The 27,739-nt window shown below is 32.2% G+C and overlaps 1 protein-coding gene across 3 annotated transcripts; it reads right to left on the bottom strand.

The window, feature by feature from the left end:
• On the bottom strand, positions 1-23,342 carry LOC136270229 (uncharacterized). 3 transcript variants are annotated; one of them, XM_066067205.1, is made up of 8 exons: positions 22,733-23,342; positions 20,267-20,462; positions 17,515-17,625; positions 17,333-17,405; positions 11,898-12,115; positions 11,698-11,733; positions 11,361-11,450; positions 1-1,322 (listed from the first exon to the last, which is right to left on the bottom strand). In XM_066067205.1, the coding sequence occupies exons 1-8, from the start codon at positions 22,808-22,810 to the stop codon at positions 469-471; spliced, it is 1,656 nt and encodes a 551-aa protein (XP_065923277.1). In that variant the 5' UTR covers positions 22,811-23,342; the 3' UTR covers positions 1-468. The 3 variants fall into 3 exon arrangements, with proteins under 3 accessions (XP_065923277.1, XP_065923279.1, XP_065923278.1); XM_066067206.1 differs by lacking the exons at positions 1-1,322; positions 11,361-11,450 and having other exon boundaries at positions 11,578-11,733; XM_066067207.1 differs by lacking the exons at positions 11,361-11,450; positions 11,698-11,733; positions 11,898-12,115.
• Between the last annotated feature and the right edge of the window lie 4,397 nt (positions 23,343-27,739).

The following is a 27,739-nucleotide window of genomic DNA, read 5'->3' as shown; positions in this document are numbered from 1 at the left end:
ATGATTGATAAACTTTTATTAAAATAAAGTGAAAAAAATAAACAGTGAAAAGTATAAACAAAATATAAAACATGTTTCTATACAACACAAATACCGATATAAACATAATATACATCCAAAAAGTATGTTTACATTTATAGAAAGTATACATGTACACAAATACAAGTTAATAACATAAAAAATAAGTAAAATGTCGTTATATGTATGCATATACCGTATAAATTTTACTCGGCAAAATTCAAACTTTTCCTCGGCAAAATTCAAACTTTATTTATTTATTTATTGCTTTTATATCTTTTGGCAATATTTTTGGCCAGTTTCGGGCAGAAACAAGCCAGTTCAAGAAATGTTTACACTCTTATCCTCAAATATACAAGATTGCCGCACATCCCCCTAAAAGAAAGATCGTTTTCTTGCTAATAGATCTATATCAATCTATCTTCAACAGAATGCACACTCAAATATTTTTTAACTCTTCTTAAGATATTGAAATACTTTGATCACATCGCATTTTTTTTGACCAAGATAAAATTTTCCATTGTCATCAACGCACAATCCCCATGGTTCTTTGACATCCGGTCTACCACCTATGATTATTGACAATAACATGCCTTTTATATTAAGCAGATGGACGCTGGGATTTGACTCGTGACAGTTGCACACAAGAACATGTCCCCGTTTATCGTTACAAAGACCCGTTGGAGAAAAATTATAATCTGGCAAGGGGCCTTTATAGATATATTTCTCTATACCTTTCTTATCAAAAGCAATAACACGGCAATCGTAATTATCTGCAATGCATATATCGTGATTTACATTCTCTGATAAAAACAAAGGATATACAATCAGTTTGTCGTGCTTATGGTATTCAAATTCCAAACTCTTTTCTCTGTCTTTGTTATATCTTACTATATGGGTCGAATATTTATTCCATTTTTGTAAATAGATTCTAAGTAGTATTTCTCCACTAAATCTTGAAAAATGGACACTCAATATTGACCAACGACGGTCAACTGACAACACCTCTATAGGTTCCTCTTTGTTTGCCTTCACCTTCACCACTTTATTGTTTTGTCTTATGATAAGCAAGTCTCCATTTTCATCCACTGTAGATGATGCGCTTCCCCAGAAATCTCCGAGTTCATGTTTACCTAAAATGTTGCCTTTGTGATCAATTTTTACAACCCACTGTTTGTTGTCTAGACATATAAAGTTCGATGTTACGCGCGAAATATGGGCCACTTCATCAACAGGCTCCTCTTTTCCAACATTTGATATCAAGATTTCCGGCCATTCTTTAATTAAATCCAACAAACACCAGTCTGAATTTAAAAGAAAATGGTAAAGCAGAAAATAAAATGAAGGTGGCTCACTACGCCTCGAAATAGTTTCTCAAATCAGCAGAAAATTAAATTGCTTGATTATGATAAAGAGCATGGGCCATAAGTAGTATAAAACTCAAATAGGCGAAAGATATGCAAATTTGATGAAAATCGATTTTTAACAAATTAATCTCGTTGTACAATGCCCTTCCCCCTAGCCATCTTTCCCTGCCGAAAAAATGGCTTAATACATGTAGCAGTTTATCTCCCAGGGAAAAATGACTATTTAGTAGATTTCCCCCTACGAAAAGAAACTGGCTTATAGTGGCATTTCCCCCTTTTATAGCCAGATTATCCCCCCGAAAACTGGCCCGGGAAAGCCTACTGAATAGTAATTTCCCCCTTTCTTCCATTCCAGTCAAATTTATGGAGGACCGTTCGTGGCAATAATTTCCAATATCTGAGATAACATTGATTACTCATAAAGAACGATAATAGATGTTCAGCTTCTAACAAAAACCAATTGACAAATCTTGAAAAACTTTGGTGCGTATCTTTTGTAGAAAACGGTGGTCAAAGATACGAAATCCATTACTAGTATATGTATTCTTTTTATCTTCCTTAAGGTTAACGTTAGACGACACGTTCCTCAATTTTATATAACATTTCCCAGGAATTTGTTAATGATTTACTACTACTCTGACAAGCTTTCTTGCAAAAAATTAGGATACCTTAACAGGCATTTCTGCAAAATACTTGAGAATGCAATTTCCTAAATAATCTTCTTGAAAATACACTTGAATTGCTAATTAAAAAATAAATAAATAATACAGCACAGCGAAATTCATTATATTGGGCCGGGCTTTGAACTCACAACCTCTAGAACCTTCGCTCCTAGAAGAGAGCGGCCACGTCTTTAACCATCCGGCCATCTAGGCATCCATATAGTATTACAAGTAAATTTTAACCATTTTAAAAATCATTACGAAAATAACAATTTTTCTGGAACTCTTTTTACGAGGAGACACAAAAAGATGCTCGAAGAACGTGTCGTCTGACCTTAAAGTCAAACATATGTGGTAAATACTGTAACAGGGGCTACATCGCTCACCTTAGCAACAATACCAACACGCAAAAGCTTTAGCTCGTCTTCAGAATATCAAATACAAAATTTCTAGACAACTTAGCAAAGAATATATCTTGATATTCAAAGACTTTCAAATTTTTCTCAATTTTTTAAAAATTAAACATCAAGAACTGTAACAATCGTAAATGATACAACGCCGCTTAATGATAAAATATCATATAGGGTTGCAATTGCAACGTCTAATGCTATTGGCTTATTACAATTAATATCAAGGTGATTAATACATGAACAAAATATGTATGATGTCCACGGCACATAGCTCTGTCGAAAATTGCTCGATCGCACCTAAAATAGAACTTGATCTAGATAATTATTATGATAAACCAGTATACCAAATTTCATTTCAATATGTGCATCCTATGCGAAGAAAATGAACGGAAACAGCAAATAATTGGAATTTTTCTACGTCCAAGGCATATAACACTGTCAAAAAATGCTTGATCGTACCCAAAACCAAACTTGACCTAGATATCATTATGATAAACCTGTATACCAAATTTGGTGAACCGACCGACCGACGGACTGACAGACAGCAGAAAAGCAATATGCCCTCCCTTCATGGAATGGGGGAATAATAATAGAAATCAATTAAAAAATAATCTTTGCCTATGGGTCATTAGTTATGAAACTGATAATGCCATAGACGCTTATCTTAATAAAATGTACTTTCAAACATGGAAAATGGAAAGGTACAAATTAAAGTCACAAAAAAAAATAAATTAAAACATTTTTAATAAAAACAATAAGTCTGTTTAAAATGAAATTTAATGGTTTATATCTGCTAAAGATGTATGGTTGCTAGCTTTATAAGACCCAAATAGTTTACAAAGAAGTTACACATGTGCCTGAAAATCAAGCCCGGGCCTTTTTAGTTACTCAGAAAAGGATATGTACCAAACTTGAAAAGGTAAAAGAGGGGCAGTCAAACATCTAACATTCGAGTTTTCATCTCATATAGAAATCAGCGCCTGATGCGGACGGAACCCCCCCCCCCCCCCAATTAAAGGCGAATTCAGGAACTATTTTGCCTCAGTCATGAAGTTATGACACCTACAAGTGTCCAATTAGCTCACCCGAACTTTGTAATTTTTTAACATTTCACAATGATATAGGGGTAAAATGTGGACGATTATATTCCTTATCTTTGAAGTGCATCAAACAAAATCCAGCCGAGGGTAAGGGACCAATAGGGCTAATATTTTCCGTCCTCAGTTTAGCCTGTAGGGATATCACGAGATGGTTCCCAGGGGTTTGGGTTCATTTCAATGATTTGTATCTTTGATTTTGCTCATAAACAATAAACACTAGGAATTTGAAGAAGACCCTCAAAAGATGTATTCATTACAAGCTTAAGAAGGCGTCTATAACACCTACAAGGTCTCATTAAGCCCACATGAACATTGCCATATTTTAACAATCTATAATTTTACAGATGCCTTTTTAAGCTTGTAATGGATACATGTACATCTAAATGTTCTGTCAGTGGCTGTTATCGTCAGACTGGTAGACAGACATGCATTTAGATAATGATACACAGCTATATTTAAATCAAAAGATTCAAGACTGAAAAACAACTTGCAATTCTAATTTATTAGGTAATGATAAAAATCCACAACTCTACATTAGGGGTTAACATTTTTAAATTTAAAATGATATCATCTTTAGTTAAAGAAATTCGAGACTTTTCTAAAGATATATACACTTTTTATTACAAGGAAATTTCAAACATCTAGATTGGGATCGGAATCTTCGAGCACTACTTCTATTTCTGTCTTAAATTTTTAATATTGTTCTTTTACATACTACCAATATATTTGCTCATTTGAATTTATATATATAATTATAATATCTACATTCATCACCTATTACCTAAAATGAGAATAATATATTTATATTTGAATTAATTTTGAAATTCTACAAATTATTCAAAAATATGTGGCATTTTGTGTTAACTTTGTAAAATCACCTGCAAAGCAAACTTAAATACAGAGAGGACATAGTATGAGATATAATAAATACTTACACAAATAAATTAATCATTTCATTTTCAGAGCAATGACAATGGCAATACACGGTAATGTAATAGATGTAACCTAAAACGTAACAAGGAAAAGCTGTCAATGTGACAGCAAACTGGGTTTTCTTTTAATCAAGCACTCTACACATATTTCATATATATATATATATATATATATATATATATATATATATATATATATATATATATATATATATATATATATATATATATATATGACTGCAAAATGACAAAAAAAGTTTATCTTGAAAACTGTAGGAGGACAAATGGGGAACTCTATATGCAACATTATGTGAAGAAATGAAAAAAGTTCAACAGCTTGTATTTTTCACATGTTTAATCAAAAATTAAAACCAAAGTAATATGAAACCTTGATATTGAAACAATTGATCTGCAAAATAAAAAAAGATCTTATGTTGAAAACTGAAGGAGGAGTTATCCGTACAATAGGGGTACCCTACATGCAATATTATGCAATAAAATGACTTAGTTCGACAGCTGTTATTTTCCGCATAAATTACTAAAGATCAAAATTCTTGAATACGTACATATCTGATGTATGTATAACTGACCAAAAAAAAAACCCACCAAAAACAACCCCCCTCCCCCCCAAAAAAAATTTTTTTCTAACTGTAGATGGAGTTATCTAGACAATTGGGGTACCCTATATACGCAAAAAATAACTAAGTTTAACAGTTGGTATTATTTGCATTTATTAGGAAAAACCAAAATACAAGTAATATGCATATCTCTGATATATGTACAATTGATATGCAAAACAATTTTTTTTTCATCTTAAAAACTGTAGGACTTATCCGGACGGTAGGGTTGCCTTATCTGCAATATTAAGCCCAAAATGACTAAGTCTATCAGCTGGTATTTTTTGCAAGTACACCATATGCACTATTTTGCCCGAAAACGACGAAGTACAACAGCTGGTATTTTTTATCAATAATCAAAATCCAAGCAATATTCACACCTTGAATATATGAACAATTAGCCTGCAAGACAGATTTGATACTCCATTTTAATAATCAGATTTTCCCTACGGAAATCACAATTAAAATATAACAAGTCCACCTTAATCTCTCTTAAGTGTTAGATGTTGTATTTGATCATTCAAATCGTTCAGAGGTAAAAACTCCGCCAGCGAAGTTTGTTTAACGAAAAATAACTCAACGAAATGCACTGAAATATTCCAATTCTTAAATTAAGTTCAATATATATACTCATTAGTTTTCTGTAGCCCGAGGAATAGAGTGTATATCATTAGGAGGGATTTTAATCTAGCTGTCTATTTAAATCTTTCTATCTATCTATCTATCTATCTATCTATCTATCTATCTATCTATCTATCTATCTATCTATCTATCTATCTATCTATCTGTCTGTCTGTCTGTCTGTCTGTCTGTCTGTCTGTCTGTCTGTCTGTCTGTCTGTCTATCTATCTATCTATCTATCTATCTATCTATCTATCTATCTATTTATCCATCTATCTATCTTTCTTTCTTTCTTTCTTTCTTTCTTTCTTTATCAAGTTTCACCTCAAATGCAGAACATGTACAAAACAGGACAGGTACATGTTATAATAAAAATAACAAATTACTAATCTTTTTTTGTCTTCAACAAAAAGTAAGGGCTTTTCGACATCTCTTTCCCCTTTTTGACTGAAAATGTCAGGTAAAATCATTTCTTATTCTTTTATTTACAAATTCTTCACCGCCTTGGTATAATCAGTTCCGAAATATAAACTTATAAGTAATGCAATGTCACTAAAAAGATAACTTCAGAACTTTAAAATTAAATATATTTTTAATTTCTAAAAGAATATTTCCAAAAAAATCATAAAAAAGTAAGTATTCATTTCTCGTATAGAAAACTTGGTATGCCTAGAGTATTTACGATCTACATTCTTTGAGCAAAGCGAGATAACTCTTTTTAAATCATTTTTTCAACTTTTAAAAAGTTTCAATATACACGCCCATAAAACTCCTACAAGATGTTAAAAAGTGATCCTACGGACCATAATCTTTAAATTGTACTCCTTACTCAAAACTAAAAACCGAAAAGATTTTAAAAATCGGATGAAAAATAAAAAAGATACAGCTAAAGGGCTGTTTTCAACTTTAACCCCACTAGATCCCTAATTTTTCAAACTTTTAATCCCAAAACCTTTTCCGGTCTGCGTATTTGGTCCTTCATTATAAAAATTAAATATGAAAATATATAGTTGAAAACTGTTTGAGAAAACGTGACACGCGTGAATTCAGTTTAACATTAAAACACCCATAGACGATTTTTAATCAACTTATAAAACCGGAAGTTCTTAATGGTTTCAAACGAAACTTTGAATATATGATAATTATGACAGTTTTGACATTTCCCATTCCTCAATTTACAAATTTGGTGGTTATTTCAATTTTTTATTTTTTCATCCCCTTTTTTTTCAAAGTTTGAAGTCTAATAACTCGAAAACAGCAAGAGATGGAAAAAAGCTGTCGCTTACAATTTTGTATATCAAACTATGAAGTATCTTCATCAAAAATTTCATAGTTCATAATCAAAAAATAAAATAGATACAAAGGTCCTTTTAATATTTTGTTTTATGCATGTGTAAACCGGAAGTATATAGACCGGAAGTCTAAAAAGGGACATACGGGAAGATTTTCTCTATACATTTCTATGTACAAATTTGACCCCACCCCTGTTGTGACCCTAACCTACCTCTGGGGATGATGATTTGAACAAATTTAAATTAACACTACCCGAGGATGCTCCCACACAAGTTTCATTTTTTTCTGGTGAAATGGTTTTAGAAAGAAGACTTTTAAAGATTCTTCTCTTTATATTCCTCTGTAAACATTTGACCCCTATTGTGGCCCTACCCTACACCGGGGTTTTATGATTTCAATTAACTTGAATCTACACCATTGAAGTTAAAGCTTTTCTAGGCAATTGCTTTTCAATAAGATTTTTAAAGATTTTCTCTGTATATTCCTATGTAAAAATTCCATCCCCATTGTGGCCCACCGTGACCCCGGGGATCATGATTTGAACAAACTTGAATCTACACTACTTGGGGATGTTTTCAAACAAGGGTCAGGTTCTGACCGAATGATTTCAGAGAAGAGTTTTGAAAAATACCAATAAATTTTCAATAGTTCAAGAGTATCGTCCCTTTTATGAGAACGTGGCACTTTGTTTGAACAAACTTGAATCCCATTCACCTAATAATGCTTTGTGCAAAGTTTGGTTAAAATTGGCCCAGTGGTTCTGGAGAAGAAGATAACAATCTGAAAAGTTTACGACGACGACAGACAACGGACAAATTTTGATCAGATAAGCTCGTGTGAGCCTTTGGCTTTCCGCTCTTTATGTCAAGCGACTTTGTGCATTGAAAGGATCAGAAACTGTACAATTTTTTGATTCGCTAAAGCGATTGGTTTACAAACGAGGATGAGTAGTATTATTGATAATGTAGGAAACAAAAGGCACGTGGAGTCAAATAAAACATTTATGGACAATGAAACAGAATTCTAGTAAATCCTGTATAAGCAGATTTTCAAATTTTTCTTCAAATATTCTTTGTAAAACTGTAAACTGTAAAGCCTCTTTTGTAACAGGATGATTTATAGTCATACCGTATATTGGATATGCATTTCTCAAGAAGATCTAAAACAACTGTTGATATAACATATATATATATATATATATATATATATATATATATATATATATATATATATATATATATATATTAAAGAATTAATACATGTTTTTTGCATATAAGTACATGTAAAAAAAGGGGCCTTTCTCATCCTTGTTTGTCATCATTCACTGTTAGCTATTTTAGCTTTATTATACCCCCCCCCCCCCCGCAAACGAAGTATGGGGGTATGTAGGAATCACCTTGTCAGTCAGTCCGTCTGTCTGTCTGTCCGTCTGTCTGTGCAAAATTCGGGTCCGGTCCATATAATTTAATACATAAGCATTGGAACTTCTTAACTTTACACAAAGATTGCTTTTGACCTGAGGATGTGTCATGACCTTCACCCAAGGTCATTTGGGCAAGGTACATGTAGATCGTCACTGACAGGGAAAGTGAAAAATTTGTGTCTGGTTTATATCTTTTTATGCAGATACATAAGAAGTTCTTATTTCACGCAAAGATTGCTTATGACCCGAGGGTGTGCCATGTACTTGACCCGAGGTCATTGGACAAGTTTAAGGTCACTGTTTATAAAAATGGTTAATTCCTGTTTGTGTCATGTCTTGTACTGATGAAAAAATCGTGGAAAAAACTTTCGAAAAAAAAATTGTATACCAAATCGGTATACCAAAAATTCAATATATATAATGGCTGTTTGACCTGTGGATTATCGTTTGATTCCAATCGTGTTTGTTATCATAAGGGTGCAAATGTGTTCATGCATTAAAAGTAAGTTAAAATAAAATGGAATTTAAAGAATAAAATTTGGTTTATGTACTCATATTAGCATAAACAAAAAATAGAGCAGTTGCTATCAATAGAACATGAACGGTTAACTAGAAAGCATCCATCATTTTCTATTATAGTAAAATATTTAAGTTATAATTTTTTTCTTAGCGGGGGTATCATTTTGTTCCAAGAACCTCTAGTTCTGCTAATTTTCAATTTGCAGTGTGATTTAGAAATATACTACTTTGAAAATTATGCCATAACACAGAAAATAAGAAGTTTAAAAAAGAGTTTGCCCCGTAAGTTAGGTTAATATTTTGTGAGTCTGTTTACTATATTTAGTATTTATAATGTAGATTCCATTGCTATTAAATTTAAGGTATATGTGGCGTATTTGGAGTCACATTTTTGACGAGTTTGAGTAAAAATATACATCGTGTTTCTTATAATTAGACGATTCACAAACTCTAGGCCCATAAAACATGTTCTGTCTTTAGTTATTAGTCTCTAAACGTTTCTACGTCCGATGGATATTAATGTGATCCGCCATTTATAACGCCACTGCGCATGAGTGCGGGAAAAATTAGCATTGAAAACACGATGGAATAACAGTTTGTTTACAAATTAGAATCACGTTGTTCATGTCTTAAATTAGACAATTCTTATATAAGATGACACTAGAAGCATTACTATTCCGATATTTATAAATGTAGAACGATATAAATTATCAATTATGTGTAATAAAAAAATACACGATCTTAGCATCATTGACAATGTAAGCGGAATAAATACCCCCTCTCCCTGGGGGATGCATGTACTGAAAGTGAAAAAATGAAAGTGTTTATTTATTCTTTATTCAAAAATTCCACGAGATACATCAATGACAGTAATGTTATAAACTCCTTGAAGTAGCACACAAAATATGAGCCAACATTTTTCTATAATTCAATTTTTCTAAAAATTCTATATTTTGCTTATTGGAATGAGAGATGTTAATTTTCAAAATATGAAAGAAATCTGACCTCACAATTTTGCCCGAATCGCCTCAAGCCTACCATTTCAATCTCCTTTTAGCAGAGTGTAAAATGAAATAATCATTGCTCGAATTTAAATTGCCAGTAGGTTCCTTTTTAATGTATTAAAAAAAATAAAGTCTGTGCTGCCATTTATACAGAAAACCTTTTTGTTACTTGAAGACATAGAAATATTTTATGACTGCTAACCTAAAGTAAATTCTGAAATAATCTAATGTAAGGATGGGGCATGTGAAATACTAGTATCCTAAAGACAAAACTTTTAAAGATCTCTGTAAAAGTTTTAAATTTTTACAGTATGATTGTCATGACCCCATTATTAAGATATATCAAAATGATGGAAATTTGCCGGTGGGGTTTAGATTAATTAAGGTTTAACTGAAAATTAACAAAAATCCAAGATGGTGTCATTATATTTTGACCTTAGACCTTTTGATATGACCTTGGGATTTTATGTGCACAAATTCTTTACACGTGTGATGGTTATGTCCAAATTTCAGGTCATTACTATGAAAGGAACACAAGTTACAAGTTATTGTTTGATTGACAAAACTCTAAATTGCACAAAAATCAAGTGAACAGTTCAAATATAGATTTCGATATAATCAAAATAAGATACACGTCGTTTTTTCTGTCTTGAGAAAATAAAGGATATGAATCATATTTTTTCAAAAAATATAATGGATTGAATGGAAAAAAACTTTCACCAAAAAATTACCCAAAAAGATGCTTTTCGATATAATATATGATTATAATACTTATTTCTTTTACCCGACTTGGTTTGTGAATCAAATCTTCGTTCATCTTTATTCGATGTCGATTGTTTGTCTTCTTTTTTATCAGAAATAATAAACAGGTATTTAATACTCTGCATTTAAAATGACCGATTTTGGCTTTCATTGCGCGTGGTTTTTTGTTGTTTTTGTTGTTGTTTTTTTGCATTCTTAAAAATGCAGTGTTTTACAATTTAAAAGAAATTATTTTAATACCATGTTTGAAAATACACTTTGTAAAGATACAATCGATCTCGATCAACATACTTTAAAATTTTCAAGAAAATGTATTTGTTAAACATTTTCCGTAGTTTTAGTTCGCGAACGTCGTAGAACGAGAGACTTGGAAGAAAAGTTATATACATAATGTACTTTTCAAAATTAACATATTTGTGCAAAACCCAAGTAGGTCTTCAAAAACTACCTGGGTTTTTAAACATATACCCCTAATGATGAAATATATGACACTTTTTAAATGACATATGAATTATGCTCTAATTGAACTTTGATTAAAAACTTTGTCTTCGATCATCGGGGGTGAAAGAGGATACAAAAATGAACAAACATATTCTATCATACTTTGTATGATTTGAACAAAGAAATTTTACCTGACATAGTTTGGTCTGATATTGAATGCATGTCTTCTCGTTTACTTTCATTCGATGCAGTTACACTTCCAGAGGCTTGTGATTTTGTCAAGAAAATATCAGCATATTCATTGCTCTTGTATATATATATATATATATATATATATATATATATATATATATATATATATATATATATATATATATATAGTCAATTTTAATTGAACTAGTTCTCAAATAAAGGTGAAAATAAAAGTTTTCCAAAAAAAATTACTGTTCGTTTCGACAATAGAACATAAAATGCAATTTATGAATTCAAAAAATCTCGAGCCGATCTTGTATTAGGAATGACACATACCAATTGCCAAAAAGGGTATTTCCTCGTTGGCGACACCTGTAAAATCATACAACTGTACGGTTAGGTTTTCAAATTGTTTGAAATATTTTAACCTATGCAATAAAGATTTAGTAAATGCATCTTATATATGTTCTGATGTATTTTTATACATAATAATTATTAAAACATGTTGAAACTAAAATTATCTAACAATAAAGAACCTGAACTTTGGCTCCTAGCAGTTGTAGGCGATTCAGATGAATTTGCACAAAATGTTTCTAGCCGGTTTTGACAAGCTCCTTTTTTCCAGTTACAGATAATAACAATTACTATGACAACAAGGAGCAACGCTATTGCTAACGATATTGACCAAGCGAGTGCATTGTCTTTTCTTTTGCTTGGTTCTGTAGATGCAGGATGAGATGTTTGAAGGTTTCCACTGAAAGTAAAAATAATGGGCTTTCGAATTTATAGGGTATAAGTTTGTAAAAGGGAAGAAGGACACTTATCAAATCAACGCCTAAATCATGTAACAAGATATATGTTAACTTTATCAAGTACAACAGACAACACTCGTTTTATGCGAGCATTAACAGTACAAAAGTTCAAGTAGCAGTTTCCACACCTCTTTCTTTGTTATTATTATTTTCTACAGAGGAAATGTATCTTTATACATGTACATATATTCGACTTGACTCTTTCAACGACTCAAACGTCCAAATTGTTTAAATTGTTGTTCAAAGACCACTGGCTTCCTGACTTTTAAAACTTACAGGCTTAATTTGGCAAACTACGTAAAGGGGTTTAATTATTTAATGATAAAAACGTATTATCATTTTCCCACATAGAAATAGTTATTCTGATACACAGAACAGTAAAACATGTTGATGAGTCTTCAATATTTTTTCGATAGAGTTGTAGTTCTCTTCCTAACATGAAATAAATGCATGCTATAAAAATGTTAATCAATAATTAATGAATCATACAGTTTTAAGTAATCTCTATTTTACAATAATGCTTAATTCAGAACGTAAAGTACACCGTACAGTTACATTATAAGTATTGGGTGAAAACTACATTTATTATTATTGAAAAACATAAAGAATAAACATTAAAAGACCCCAATTTCCCGCAGTTAATGGTATATGTATAGAAATGTACTTTCTATCTGCACATTAGTGAAGGTTGATTGTAAAATGTGATAACAAATCTTCAAAAAATACTCTCTTTCTAATTGTTTTAAATGAAATTAAATCTTGTGACAACTCATGACGTTTCTTCTACCTTTTATACCGCGCTCCCACGGCGTTTCTAGTGCGTTGTCATCAAGATCACGAAAACTCGAAAAATGGCTGTGGTACAATAGCAAGCGATGTAATAATCATCAAACTGGATGTAGATGACTATGTAAAAAGTAGCATTTGCTAATATTCCAAGACCTATCAATGGACGTAGATTGAATTCATGCCATTTGGTTCTAATGTTTTCATATCTTTTCAATGTTTTCTAACAACTGATAACGGATCTTTTTTGTACACTAAGAGTTTAATCCTAGTCCTTCACATATTGTTTAGAAGTAACTATGTTTAAATTACAATGTACATTTTCATGAAATCAAAACAGTTTTAAATCATTTATTTACTAGTTGTAAATCCTTATTTGTTTCCCATACAATTGTACAAGTTAATATTAACCTACGAAGAAGTAAAGACCGTCTTGTAAGCGCAGAGCACGCCGTGGACGCTCGGTAAAAACTCCTAGCACGTCATGAGCGCTCGGCGGAGACTCAGCGAGAGCGCAGTTAATCGCCAAGAAGAACTCCGTGGAAACGCAGTTACACGCCGTGGGAGCTCCGTAAGAACGCCTCGGTCGCCGTGACATCTCCACTTGTAAAATCTTCAAATAAAACTGTACTTTTTCTGAATTTTCCCTGCGAACCTACGGCGATTCCATGAGTTTTACAACGCCGTGAACACGCCCTGGGGACCCAGCTTGGTTTGACAGGGCCTTTACCTTGGCATTTTACATTATTTTAGGACGCACAAGGGGTCACCGTGAGGACGCAGCTCCGGTGTGACAGGGGTTTAAGGCATTATAAATACACTGTAATAAAAACAGACAAATAAAATTTGACCAAAGTCGTGACCATGACCCTTTAAAATATAATACATTATGAGGGAGGTGAAAACTGTTTTGGCCACCAAACAGCCCGAAATAAAATAAAATAACAGTAAATATTTGGTTGAAAGAATTGTGCAGTGTGAATGGCCCAAGAGACGCGTGATACATAGATAGGGTAATCTACTAAACTATACTATAACAAACTTTACTTGCGTCATCTTGACGTCATGTTTTGGACATTAACGTGATTCTTGGTGAAAAAACATGTTGATTTTAAAATCGGGTAACATAAATACCTCTTGTTCCATCAAGGGGAATCAAACATTAAATATCCATGAAATAAATGTTGGTCATAAGTAAATCAATGTGTTCGTTATTACGTTCATAAAAAAAACATATGATAGACAGCAAAATTGTCGATGTCTTTTTTTTTATTGACCCTCGTTCTACAACAACTTTATTGTAACAAAGTTGAAAAACAAACTAGAGGTGGAAAAACCCACATCGAAAAAGTCACTCAAATTAACAGTATGTTATTAGATTATGAAAGATATAATGAAAATAAACTATACATATGTCAAATAAGCGAAACATTTGCAAATTGGGGATAAAAATGAATATCCAAAAAATTCAATTCAGTAAGTAACAACAAAAGCTCCTGCAGGAATCGAACGTGGGATGTCAGGATCAAAAGTCCGACACGTTATCCACTCGACTATGGAATAGTTTAAATCCTTTGAATAAAACAAAAAGTCATTTCGATCAGAGGTCAGCCATTCTGTTGCGATGTGTTATTCCACCTTAAGGTCACAAATAAACACGGATTTGCTATGGGATGTACAATTTAAGTGATATCTTTTATTGTAATTTACACTATTTTGAAAAGTTTCTTATGTTGAAACTTAGCAAAACCTAGAGTGTTATGGCCAGACATACGGACAAAAGAAGAAACGATAAAAGATGCACGAGCTGATCTTTTTTGTATATGGTGGAGCATAACAAAATACATGTTGTACTGTTTAGTGATAGCTTTAAGGGCTCCACACCTTTGAAATGTTTTTTTTCAACCAATCACCTTTGAGTTTTTTTCTCAACCAATCACTAATTGATAAATGGCGGTGTATTCTAGTATGTATACAATTGTGAAAAGACAGAACAAAATCATAATTTGCAAAATATGTGAGCAATAAAATACCCAAAACGTCCCTGTCGTGTTCGAAGTTGCGGGTTGGTAGTCTGATGTCATATTAAATGCCCTTGACTTTGCAACTAAAATTCCATAATGTGATACACTATCAAACTAGTATTAGTCAAGGGGTATGGATGATTCGTAATAAGATATCATAACACCTGTTCTTCTATCATGTAGTTAAAGCAAACTTGCAAGATTCTTTTAACTTTTTGAAAAATATTGGGAGACGTCTTTTGTTTAAGAAGTTATAATAAATGTTTCTGAATACTTCCGAGCATCAGTTCATCAAGCTGTTTTTAAGTTTTTAAATTCAAAGGTTTTAATTTCTCTTTTTATTACATGTATTTCGAAAAGAATGCGTACGCTAATTTTACTACCTCGAATGTTTCACACAAAACACATATGTACATCTTTTACGTTGATTTTGATGCACGTCCATCGCCAACAGATCGTCGAAAATCCTGTTACCTTCTAAGATAAGCTCGAGACATCACGTGCTGAAGATTATATTTAAATTCACGATGTGTTCAGATACGATTAATAAATTAATAAGAATTTAAATTGATTTTCTGTGAATTAATTTATTTAGTTCAATTATATAATTTAACTTACATTTCCTTATTGAATTGTATTGTTTATTTGCCAGTATTCAAATGAAAATATAAATTTCAGTGTAACATATATGACATTACATTAAATGATTATGAGTACTTTACATATTAAGATTTATTAATTAAAAAAATAAATCAATTTATTTTAGAGTGAAGCTAAGTTTTTTGATTATTCCGGAATATTTTATTCCGGAAATTTGTACAGTTTTGGTTTACGTTTAACAAACTTCCTTTTTGAAAAAGGCAGCAACCGGGATGCACATGAAAAAGTTGTGAGAAAAATATTTTCAAATTAGTGAATCTTTTGTACAAAATATCGTGCGAGATTATTGAAACTGGTTCGAGTAACAATTTACAGTGACAATATTTACGTCGATAGTCGAAAAAAATAAAGGATTAAGTCGATGTTGGTGGATTTCTGTTGGCCTGACGTTAGCGTGCGCACATCATGCCGAAAGTAAAGAAGAGCAAACGGATTGCTGAGCGGAGAGAAGGTCCGACGAAAAATCACCAGCAGTCAAAAGAAAAGAGGGGGCAATCTGTCAACACGGACACTTCGGTGACAGTGGAGAAATCCCCGGAGGTTGACCATGTGCTTGGAAACACAAAACATTGCCCGGAATCAGGTACAGTTCAAAATTTTACTGAACACAATGATATTCCTCAAATGATTGTTAGCTATAACAACGTTTTAGGTTTAAATGTTTCTCAAGAGTTGAAGAACAAGATAATTAACGGTCAGTACGTAGATTTGGCAAAAATGTTTGTTAATTCCAATGAGCCTCAAAAACAATCACTTGTAATGGTGAACGGCGAACAAAATGCAAAAAATATTACTAATATTCAACAATGGACAGATGCTTTTATCATATTTGCAAGCATTTATTTGGAGGGTCATCCTACTAAAGCCTTAGATCTCTTAAAGTACATGAATGATGTTAGGTTAGCAGCAGCTAGATCATCCGGTTTAGGATTGAATGTGCGTGTTGTTCCCGATCTACTTGTGCACAATTGATGTGCAGTTGAAATTATTTGATAATGACAATTTGAAGTTGAACAATTTTTGGCTCGAATTGCCGTTTAGCGGAATCTTAGTTGACCAAGTTGGTGTTTTGCATTTATATTGATTGCAATTGTTGAAGTTGTAATATTCTTTTTGAGCCATTTGCTAATTTTTTATGTTGCAAATATTTTCTTTGCCGTTAACCGGAAAGAATAAATTTGCACAGTTGGTTGTTTGAAAATTGTTGAATTTTTTAGACAATGATGTGTTTTTGACCATACCCATTTGGTGTCAATGACTAATGGCATTTCCATTGTAAAATTATGATGTAATTTACAAATACTTTATTTACACATATTTTACTCATTGTCTTGAAGCCAAGACCAAATAATGCCACAGAGGGGGGTGGATTACAATACATGAAAATGAATAAATCTGTTGTGAATCTGATTTGGTGTTTTATTTTTATTATTTAGAGTTCAATATGGCATGTTAGAAAATATGGATTGGTTTTATGGGTGCTGACCATGTTGAGTGTTAGCATGCTTCAGGTCTACAATAAATGGTTATACACAATTTATAGCGGAAAAGCTTAATTTATACAGTAACACAAAAGCATTAACTTGTACTGCTTTAAAAATTCGGAAGAGTTCACACCAGTTTGCACACACGCACTCCCACACGTACACATCCTAAACACCCAATGAGTAAAACTTTAAAATGTCTTACCTTGCATTTCCTTTGCAAGATGATTCGGCAACGAAGCAAAGTCTTTCGGGAATAATTTCTGAACATCTTGGAACTTAAAAATAGTGAAAAATTTAAATCAATTCCATCAATTAAGTTTTAACAATTTTAAACATAAACTACATGTATATATTATATGTACATGTATATAAAATTTTACTTACATAGATAACTTTCATCACTGAAATACATTTTGTCTGGACAGCCGTATCTAAATCCACTGCAGTTATAATCATCCAAATAATTGATTCTTTGTACATATAGCATGCATGACCCTAAAGTGATTAAGAAGCACGAAAGCAATTATGTATGTTTTCTTTTCTTTTGATTAATCAGACCCCAGACCTCTAACATTATCAATGGAATACAGTACCGTGATAAGGGTTTATTATCTTTTTTTTTTTTTTTTTAGAAGTGACATATAAAGCACGGAGGCGCCACCCACTGAAATACCAAGCACAAATCAAATATAAGCAAGAAATGGTGCGAAAATGTGAAATGTACATTAAGCCTTGGTGTAAATTATCTCTAAAATGTTTGTTTACACAAAATATACCTTGATTGAAGTTTTCAAAAATTTTTGATTTTAAAATTTCCATATTGTCATTTGACCAGTGAATGTAATTTTTATATGTATTTTAGTTATCGTGAAATAAATTGTCTTGACGACAGAGAAAATTGAAAAATCAATAAAAACTTAACTTTGCTCAGTAATTATGGAGACTTTCGTCTTGGAAAATCATTCTGAACTTTATCTGTGGAATATTCCGATCAGTTTCAGTTCGGCTAGTATATTGACGTTGAAATCTACGCCACTGCTCTTGATTGTTAAATCATTGACCACATTTCAACAGATATGCATTTTTTTACCTAGTTGTGCTCGCAAAAGGAAAACAATATTTATTTAATTGAATTTTCTTTTATTTTCATACTAAAATGATCACAAAAGATTTTACCATTTGCTTGTTCGACAAGCATGTCAACATAATTTTCCTTATGTTCAGTTCATTTAATCAGGATGATGTATGGTCGCTGATTTGATGATTTATCATTCATAAACATTTTAAAATGACAAAACGCATAGGTTGAAAGCGATAGCGATAGCAACGTAATTCCGTCCTAATGCAAACTCATTTCGCAGTATTGTTTATCCTGCCTTACAAGCAAAGCTTCTCTGATAAAATGCCTTTTCTTAGATTCCATCGATTGTAAAGTAAGATTGATTTCCTATTTGAAAAGTATCGCCTACATACATAAATAATAAACTTATTATTACATAGAAATTATACAACCACATGTACAGACAGCGATGTAGTTTATCATTTGTTTTTCGTGTGTAAAAAATATTCATTAGTAAGACAATTCCTTTTGTGTAATCTTTTATTGTTGAACTTTTTGAATATAAATGATGTAGAATTGTAGATGTACTACATTGGTGTGATAAATCTTTGTCTGATGATGAAAATGTGAAAATTTTTAAAGCTGTTTATATTCATACAGAAGTGTGGAAGATTTAACTAAATTAATAAAATGTATTTGCATAATTTTCTTATTCAACTTAATTCTATTTAATATACACAGTATTACATCATTTAAAACAAGTATTTTATTTCTGTTTTACTAAATATACCATAATTGTTATACATGATAACTGTATGGCATTGTAAAGTACAATGTATGTAATAAGAAGAGGAATATCTAAGAACTTCTGTCGAATCGTTTTGACATCCTTATAGTCAATAAAATACGTTAAACTCAACACAGCGCTATTATCAAAGATGATACACTACAACACACTTCCAGTATATAGATAACTTTCAGTGGATATGGAAAAGTCCTATTAAAATGACGTTCACCAAGCAAATAAAATGTTATGGGATATCAAATATTATATCAAATATTTTATCAAGTCTTCTGAAAAAATAGACACCATGAGAAATAACAAGACATGTTAGGATTAAAGTTCAGAAAGTAAAAATACTGTTTTCAAGATTGTATTGTGGAAAAAACACAATACGAATCATAGTCTTAAAAAGACAAAATAATAATGAAATGTAAAAGAAAAACTGCAATTCACATTTCTTTGTTATACTATATGAAGTAGAATAATTGAAGAGTAAATAAAGTTATGTAAGCTGAGAGATATATGATGAAATGATCATTTGCTGAAGGGGCAACTTCAGAGGGTTAGATGGCCTTGTGAAGAACAATTCTGTATAAAAATGTAGAAAAACATTGTAACTCTAAAGATAAAATATTTTTTTTTCATTAATAATAGTTTACAGCCAAAGAAATTATTCTTTAAAAATAACTGTATATCAGATGGGTGATTTGTCGTTGACCATACAACCTCCTAAAGTGAAACTGAAAAGTATTCCAAAGTGAGTCGTTATAGAGCCTTTCGCACAAAAAGTAATCGTGAGTCATATTTGAAAGATCATTCTATATTCAAATTAATCAAATTAACTATCGTCAAAAGACAAAGTTGCCTCTGTCGATCAATACATGTAACTGACCAGGAAACCAGATATGTTATAATTAACCCCTTTTAAAATTCAGTAGTTGTATATAACGAACAGTAATAAAACAACATAGGTACATGAAGGTGATATACTGTAAACCGTTATTCGCGACGACTTTATTTCGCGATCTATCTGAGATGAACTGGTTTGCGCCGACCAATTTTCGCAACCAAGAATTATACACATCTGGTTTTTTTTTTTACAACAATATGCCAGAAATATCTGCGACTATGAGCTCTCGTGAGGCATGCAAAAAATTTTCGTACGCGAATAAAAGTTGTTTTACAGTATGACTTTAACATTGTTTCCATTAATACTGGAGTTTGATTTTTGATACGATACTGGCATGCCACTAATACATGTAATCAATCCATTGGCAAAACTAATTAGATACCTTTTACAACTCCAAGTCTGGTCTCATCATAGCAGAACTCCACTAGTGTTGATAAATCGTTGGCAGGTAGGCAGTGGTATCTGTTTTTTGTATTTGATATATCATTTGTGCAGTTCAGCCTTCTGGAAGCTATTTGCCATTCTTTTGTGTTCTTAGGACAAAGTTCCACTTTGTGAGCGATTTTTCGTGCCAGGACCTGTATGATGTATAGATTAACACCTAAGTCAAAGTCTTTGATAACAACAGTTATTTTTATTTGACCAAAGAATAAAAAAAAATATCTTCATTCTACTCTGTCTTAAATGAAGAAAAATGAATGATTCAAGGCTAATCTTGGGTATATTTTTTAGTTTCAAATATAATTGAGAAGAATTCTGTTAAGTATTTTCAGTAAAAAACCCCACTGTATTCTTCATAATATTTCCAAACAAGAACAAAATCTACCGACTACAAGACAAAATATTTTAATGCAAATGGTGGCGTATAGGTAAAACTTATATAAAAATGTAATCATAGTATTGTGAATACATCAATACAATAGATATATTTTTTATTTATCTTCCAAAAAAAAAACCCCCAGTAATAATAACATATAAAAAATGTGGTATACCAAATTAACTTCCGAGTTAGAAGGGAAAAAACTATATTCCAAAATTGATTAATTATAAACAATGATCAAACGCGACTTTAATTCCATGTCGATTTCAAAACCATGTCTATTACGTAATTAATAATCCCAATTGATATTCCCAAATTTCATGTTTGATTCCATCAAATTTGACAAGCATTTTAAAAAAGTTTGTTATCAAAAACCAATTAAGAGTACAAAGATAAACAGAATTGAAAAAATTAAAATGAAACGGGGAAACGGAAACATTTTCTTACGCAAAAAATCTTCATTCATCATTTTTTTCGTCATGTTTTCACGTTTTCGATTGTATTTTTTTTTTGGAATTTAGTAGAATGATAAGAGGAAAAGACTATTCCAAAATTCAATGAATGCGACAGGCCAAACATCAAGTAGAGGCAGATATCTTCCCGAATTGGTGTTATTCGATTAACATAGGAAAAAGCATTTCTATAATTACGGGTTTGGTTTTGTTTTACTGCTTAAAAGCGAGAGTGAACAAGGCTGCAGGGAGATGCAGTCATTTAACAATTACAAAATATGCAAGAAATTCAACTAAAGTCTGTCCTAAGATATTTATGCTTCACATTTGGACGATTTTTGATAAAAATACACATACCTGTAAAAGAAGTGCAATTAAAATCGATGAAAGGGAAAATTTCCAAGATAACTTCATGCACACATCATTATTATTTTTTCCTTGTAAAAATTCACAGGAACGAAAACTGCTTTCCTACAGAGATACATTATGGGGAATGATGACATCTTTTCTCCATTCGGAAGTCAACCGGAATACCTCGCACCATTTTTCAACGTTATCATTCGGGCTTAATTATGGCTGATGCAATGCAAAATCCCGTAGATTTTCTATTTTTATCTATGTATCGAAACCTGACAAGCCAGAGGGGGGCATTTCAAAAGGGAAATCTTGGGAGTTTTTCATAATATTGAATGAACATTGTCTGAATCAAAAGATATTTATATTATTCGAATAATTTAAGAAAATATGCGGCAAAAATATCTTGGGAGAGACTATGGACATAATACAGCTTAAACTGCAGGAACGTGGAATGGTCTGTGTAATATTGGAACTAGGTTTTAACCTTCGAAATAATAACATTAATGTAAAATGGTTTTAAATATCAAAATAAATATACCAGTTTTTTAAAACTTAGTTATTTGTTTTAAATGCATGTACTTAATAAAAGCTTACACAATTTATTATTTACAGATTTTTTACTGCAAGAAAAATTGAATTAAAAGTATGAAAACCATACAGACTGTATTGTTATTTATACTGGATTCACTGAAAATGTTTGGAAAGCTGCCAGTAGGTTTTCATAACAAACGATACATAAAAAATTGTAGGATTTCATTTTTTCGTTGCTGTCAAATAACGAAAGTATATCATTATATGCATTTAAAACTTTTAAATCTAATATTATTACCTTTGCTAAAAAAATTTCATCAACGTCATGCAGAAACATGATAAACCTGATATCTATTTACTATTGTGAACAATGCAGTATCCAGAACTTGAATGGCGATACTTTTTTGCAGTATATAGCAACCATTTAAAAAATCTATTAAAGTCAAACAATGTAGAATTCACATTAATTTATAACCATTTATATAGGTGATCATAAAAATAAAAAAAATAAATGTCATCTTGCAAGGGAGAGGATGAAGGTACCATATCTAATACTTCAGTTTATTTAGGTAGCTAATAAACAAATCAAGATAGCAATTGAACATTAACATCTTCAACACGTACAAAGTAATAAACTTCTGAAATGAATGCTTTGACAACTCTTCTCTGTGATGTATTGTTATCTTACCGTTGTTCGATGTACGTTTATGGCAGAGACAAGGATTATCCACAAGACACACCAACGCAATCCGTGACTGAACGCCATTTTCTTTTAAATATATATTACAACACCAACTGCACAGGTATTTGAGATCAAGTTGCAAGAAGCGCTCCTGACATAGCATATCACATAGGCTGTTTGATAAAAAACAAACAATTTAAAGCTGAACACCGCTCGTAAATAGGCACCGTCACACAGATACCTGGTATATAAACCCTTCGATTTCGTTACACTCGATTGCACACCTGACGAGGCCGACATGTAGTATTCCTTTCGTGGTATTTAGATTTTATGCATTTTTTTCTTATCTTATGTTCATTTTCTGTTCGTAAATAATGCATTGACCAATTTATTTGATGATAGTATTCTCCTGGCTTCAAAAAGTGCGTAAAATTTGATAATTTCATCGCGACCGGGTAACACGGCGAGGCAAAATGTACGTCCACACAGGTGAGACCTCTACAGCAAATTACTTTGAACTGTTTAGAGGTCTGTCCCTTATATAAGGGTTGTAGGGACAGCAGTGATTAAAGAGAAATATGGCGGACAGTGCCTATTTACGAGCGGTGTTCAGCTTTAAGGTATATTAAGAAGCTTTGTCGATTTAAGTTAAAAGTAATTCGATATATACCTGTCACACCTTTTTTGAAAATGAATTCTTTAAAAAAACCCCACACACTTAGTTAAAAGAATCTGAAACGAATAGAAACCCCAGTAATAATTATATTAAAATCATCAGGGCCCGACCTTAAAAATAGATATTGATTTAGAAAATTCAAGAATTGGTTAAATTAATGATAAAATGTCGATGTTTTGACATTGTATTTCGACAGTGAAACTAGTAAGTTAAATGCTGGAAGACATTGTTCCTTCGGTGAATGATGTTAACCTAAAACTGCTTTTGTTAATTACGAATTTAATCGTAAAAATTATGTTGGGATGGATTTGAGTTTTATGTAAACCAATTAAACATTGCTAAGTTTCCTTTAATACAATGACATTTGTTTCCAGTGGGTTATTATAATAAAACTAGTAAACTTAATTTTTTCCTCGAAAATATTTGTTGCAACAATATTTTCTTTTGTGTGAAGATAAATTTTATACCGTATACAGTATCAGTTATAACGTTTACCTCCTTTAGTATCGCCTTATTTGCCCTCATTAATGGTAGGCTATTTTGATGCATTGTGCAGCTTCAGTTAGATGATGATTTATACCTCACCATCACCAATACTAAGCATATCGTTCCATCCGTAAATATATCTGCAGTAAAATTGACTGCAATGACTTTCATTTGACTTTTTAACTGTCATCTTGATGTTTTGGTTGTTAATACAGTATTATTTATTTTTACCGACGTTTATTGGTACAAAAAATATATTCCTCTTCCTATTATTGATAGCAATAATGAATAACTTTTGGAAAAAAAAATATTAGGAGGATTATAATTGAAAATCTTATCATGACTTGTATAATTCTTTTAATTATTTCTAATCTCATTCTTTTGCTTATTGGTCATCATCAATATGTGAGAACCTGCATTCATGTTTATGAGATTTCAAGATATTTATTGCCCCTACAGTTACTGTTTAAATATGATATATGAGTGATATTTTAAAGTTTGTGATTGTCTCTTTTTGACAAAAGGATAATTGCACTTAAAGCCCCTTACACAATTGGCGCACGAGCAGGAACGGCAAAATATTCGTGCGACCAAAAAAAAAATGGATATGGTTCGTAAACTGTTGGCAAAATAATCGCTAATTTAAAGTACCCATACGAGACTCGCACGATTCAGAGCGACCGTTGTGCGATGTCAATTCGTTGAATCTTGCGATATATTTTGCGTCTACATGTGACTGTTGTACAATAAAAGCAAGTGTTGTAAGATAATGCGACAGGATAGCGCGAATGACCAGATGATCTGACGATTGATCGTGCACCAATGCTAAAGGATGAGCGCCAATGCGATAGGACGAGCGGCGCTCGTCCGATCATGCTATTCATCGAACAAATACTTGTGCAAGTCAGAGGGGGTATATATACCTCTCGTTTCCTACGCTCCTCAGTAGAAGTAGTTGAATGCAAGAGAAGATACCGCCCAAAAAGATGACTTAAGCAACAGCTAAAATCAATTTCAATTGTGACCTTAAAGAGATATGATTATACGGTGTATACGGCAAAAGAGAATTATTTGCCCCGTTTTATTTTTGCTCATATTGCTCTTCTTGTCAGTTAGCCGATTAAGACTTGGCGAATTCCAATGTCCTATATTATTTCTTTTACCCATTATTGTTTGGGCGAATTCAAGACGAGCCAAAACCATAAGTAGTAGAGAAAATGACATAGTAGTAGTGAAAATAACTCTCACGGGCCTTTATCCAGTATACACTAATGGCAAAGCATGGAAACTGAAAACGATAAAACTTGCAATGATAGTAAAATTGCAAGATTACATTAGACATTTTAAGCAACAGTCTCATTGTCGCACAGCAGACACATAAACAGCTGCAATTTATCATACGATCTTTAAAAATCATGCATCTCTCTTGCGAGTATACAAAAATTTGTAAAACGTCCGTACTAATGTTCGTGCGTTGCAGTGCAAATATATGGATCGCATTCGGTCGCGTGTGAATAGTGTAAGCCCCTTTCACAAATGGCGCACGATCAAAAGCAACAAATATTTCTGCGACCGAAAACATTAGATATGAATCGTAAACTGTTGGCGAAATATTCGTATTTGAAAAAATATTCGCACGAAATTTGCACGATTAAAGCGAGCGTTGTGCGATGTAAACGCATTAAATCTTGCGATATATCTTGCGTGTATATGCGACTGTTGTACAATGAAAGCAACTGTTGAAAGATAATACGATAGAAACGCGCGAGAGACTAGGTGATCGGACGATTGAACGTGCGCAAATGCGATTGGACGTGCGATCATGCGTTCAACGGTACGAATGCTAGTCAGAAGGGGTATATACACCGCCCGTATTCAGTAGATCTTTAGTAGACATAGTTGAAAGCGAGAGAACATGCACCCGAGAAGAAACAGAGATGCAGCAGCATTTATTATCATACCTCAATATGATTATTCTATTATATCTGATTGGTCTAGAAAGTCATGTGACAGGGCAATTTCATAGGAATGAAAAAGCCGATATGAGCATACGATGTAGACAAACATGATTAAGGAGGCTGGGGGTAAAATAAAATGTCTCCAGAATTCACCAAATTTGCAGAAATGTTTTCTATAATCTTAGTTTACATTTTAACATGAAAGACCACATCACAATCATCGTTAATTTTATCATTTATTGCATTTGAAGAAATTGCACATTATGTAACAAAAAACCTATGAATAATATATGAAATATAAATAAAGGCAAAAAACATACCAATTACATCACAAAATATTAACACAATAGGAAAAACTTAACACTATTTGTTATAAAGAAAAATATCACAATTTAACCAAAAATCATATGTCATACAAATGCATATATGTAAAGAAAAAGTAGTCACAAGATTATTTCCAAATTTTAGCATAATAATAATCAATACATTAGTAATAAGATTGAGCATTTAAAAAAATATCGATGGTGAAATTAAAAAAAATTAAAATAAAAGGAAAATATTAGAACAAAATATTTGGAGTTTTACAAGTTACCTCCCTTTGAAAAGTTAGAAAATGCTGAAAACAGCTGAAATGATTTTTTTTGCATCTTGTAACCCTTGGTTTACCATCAATTGACTCGTGAAATAATGCTTTAATACCGTCATATCCATTTCTTTCAAAAGACAATTTCAGTACGATGTAAGGGTTATAGAACATTAAAGTGAAAATCTTTTTTGTATAGAGATAAAACGCTTTAAAATGGCAGCCACCCCCAGCCTCGTTAAATCAAAAATCAAAAATTCATTATGATTCTCTTTATATCACAAAACTAAGTTACCTATCTATGGTTCGAAATTATGAAAGAAAAGTGAGACAGTAACATAGAACATCAAACAATCACGACGTTATTGCTATTGAAAAGTCAGATAATTTTTAGAAATCAACGTATTTTGTTTAATCATATATTGTTCGATATAATAAAACGTTTATAGCATTTATGTTCATATGGCGAAGCCCTCGGTAAATATGATTTTTCTTGGAGTAATAAATCTTCATATATCCCTCATTATTATGCAATAAATGTATATTGTCAATTGTGGTCTGAAACAGAGATGCTTAAACAGGGAATATATACTAGTGGTATATAGAGTCTGAGAGGTCGTGCAATGCTAGTAAAACATTGCAAGATTACATGAGACATGTTAAGCAACAGTCTCATGGTCACAAAACACACGCATATACAGCAGCGATTCATCTTATGACCTTTAAAAATCGTGCATCACTCTTGCGAGTACACAAAACGTTGTAAAACGTTCGTACTATTGTTCGTACGTTGCACTGCGATGATTTGGATCGCATTCGGTCGCAACTGAATATTGTGCATGTCCACTATTTTGAGGAGACTTGATGCGAGCACTAAAATGCATGCAACGAATGCGAGACCTCGTGCAACATATGCGAGAGCTCGTGTAACGTATGAGAGACCTCGTGCGAATCTAAAAACAATTTCGATCACTTTTCGAAGTGTTGTAAAGTGCTCGTGCGCCAATTGTGAAAGGGGCTGTACATGTCCGCTATTTTTAGACCCCTTTCACAATTGGCGCAGGAGCTCTTTACAACACTTTGCGATCGAAATGCTTAAGCTGAGCACGAGCTCTCGCATACGTTGCACGAACTCTCGCATACGCTGCACGAGCTCTCGCATGCGTTGTAGTGCTTGCACCAAGTCTCCTCAAAATGGTGAACATGCAAACTATTCAGACGAGACCGAATGCGACCCAAAGTATTGCAATGCAACACACGAACATTTGTACGAACGTTTCACGACGTTTTGTTCACTTACAAGAGTGATG

Source organism: Magallana gigas, chromosome 7 (genome assembly GCF_963853765.1).
Source record: "Magallana gigas chromosome 7, xbMagGiga1.1, whole genome shotgun sequence".
In the NCBI taxonomy this organism is placed as follows: Eukaryota; Metazoa; Mollusca; class Bivalvia; order Ostreida; family Ostreidae; genus Magallana; species Magallana gigas.
Note: the sequence above shows the minus strand (reverse complement) of the source record. Positions and strands in the feature narration are given on the sequence as shown.

Excerpts from the sequence above, each read along its gene's own strand:
- LOC136270229 (XM_066067205.1), bottom strand. The coding sequence starts at position 22,810 with ATGGCGTTCAGTCACGGATTGCGTTGGTGTGTCTTGTGGATAATCCTT. Across the intron at positions 17,406-17,514 it reads CAGTGATGAAAGTTATCTAT|TTCCAAGATGTTCAGAAATT; the intron begins GTAAGTAAAATT and ends ACTATTTTTAAG. Across the intron at positions 11,451-11,697 it reads AATACCCTTTTTGGCAATTG|TGACAAAATCACAAGCCTCT; the intron begins GTATGTGTCATT and ends CTGATATTTTCT.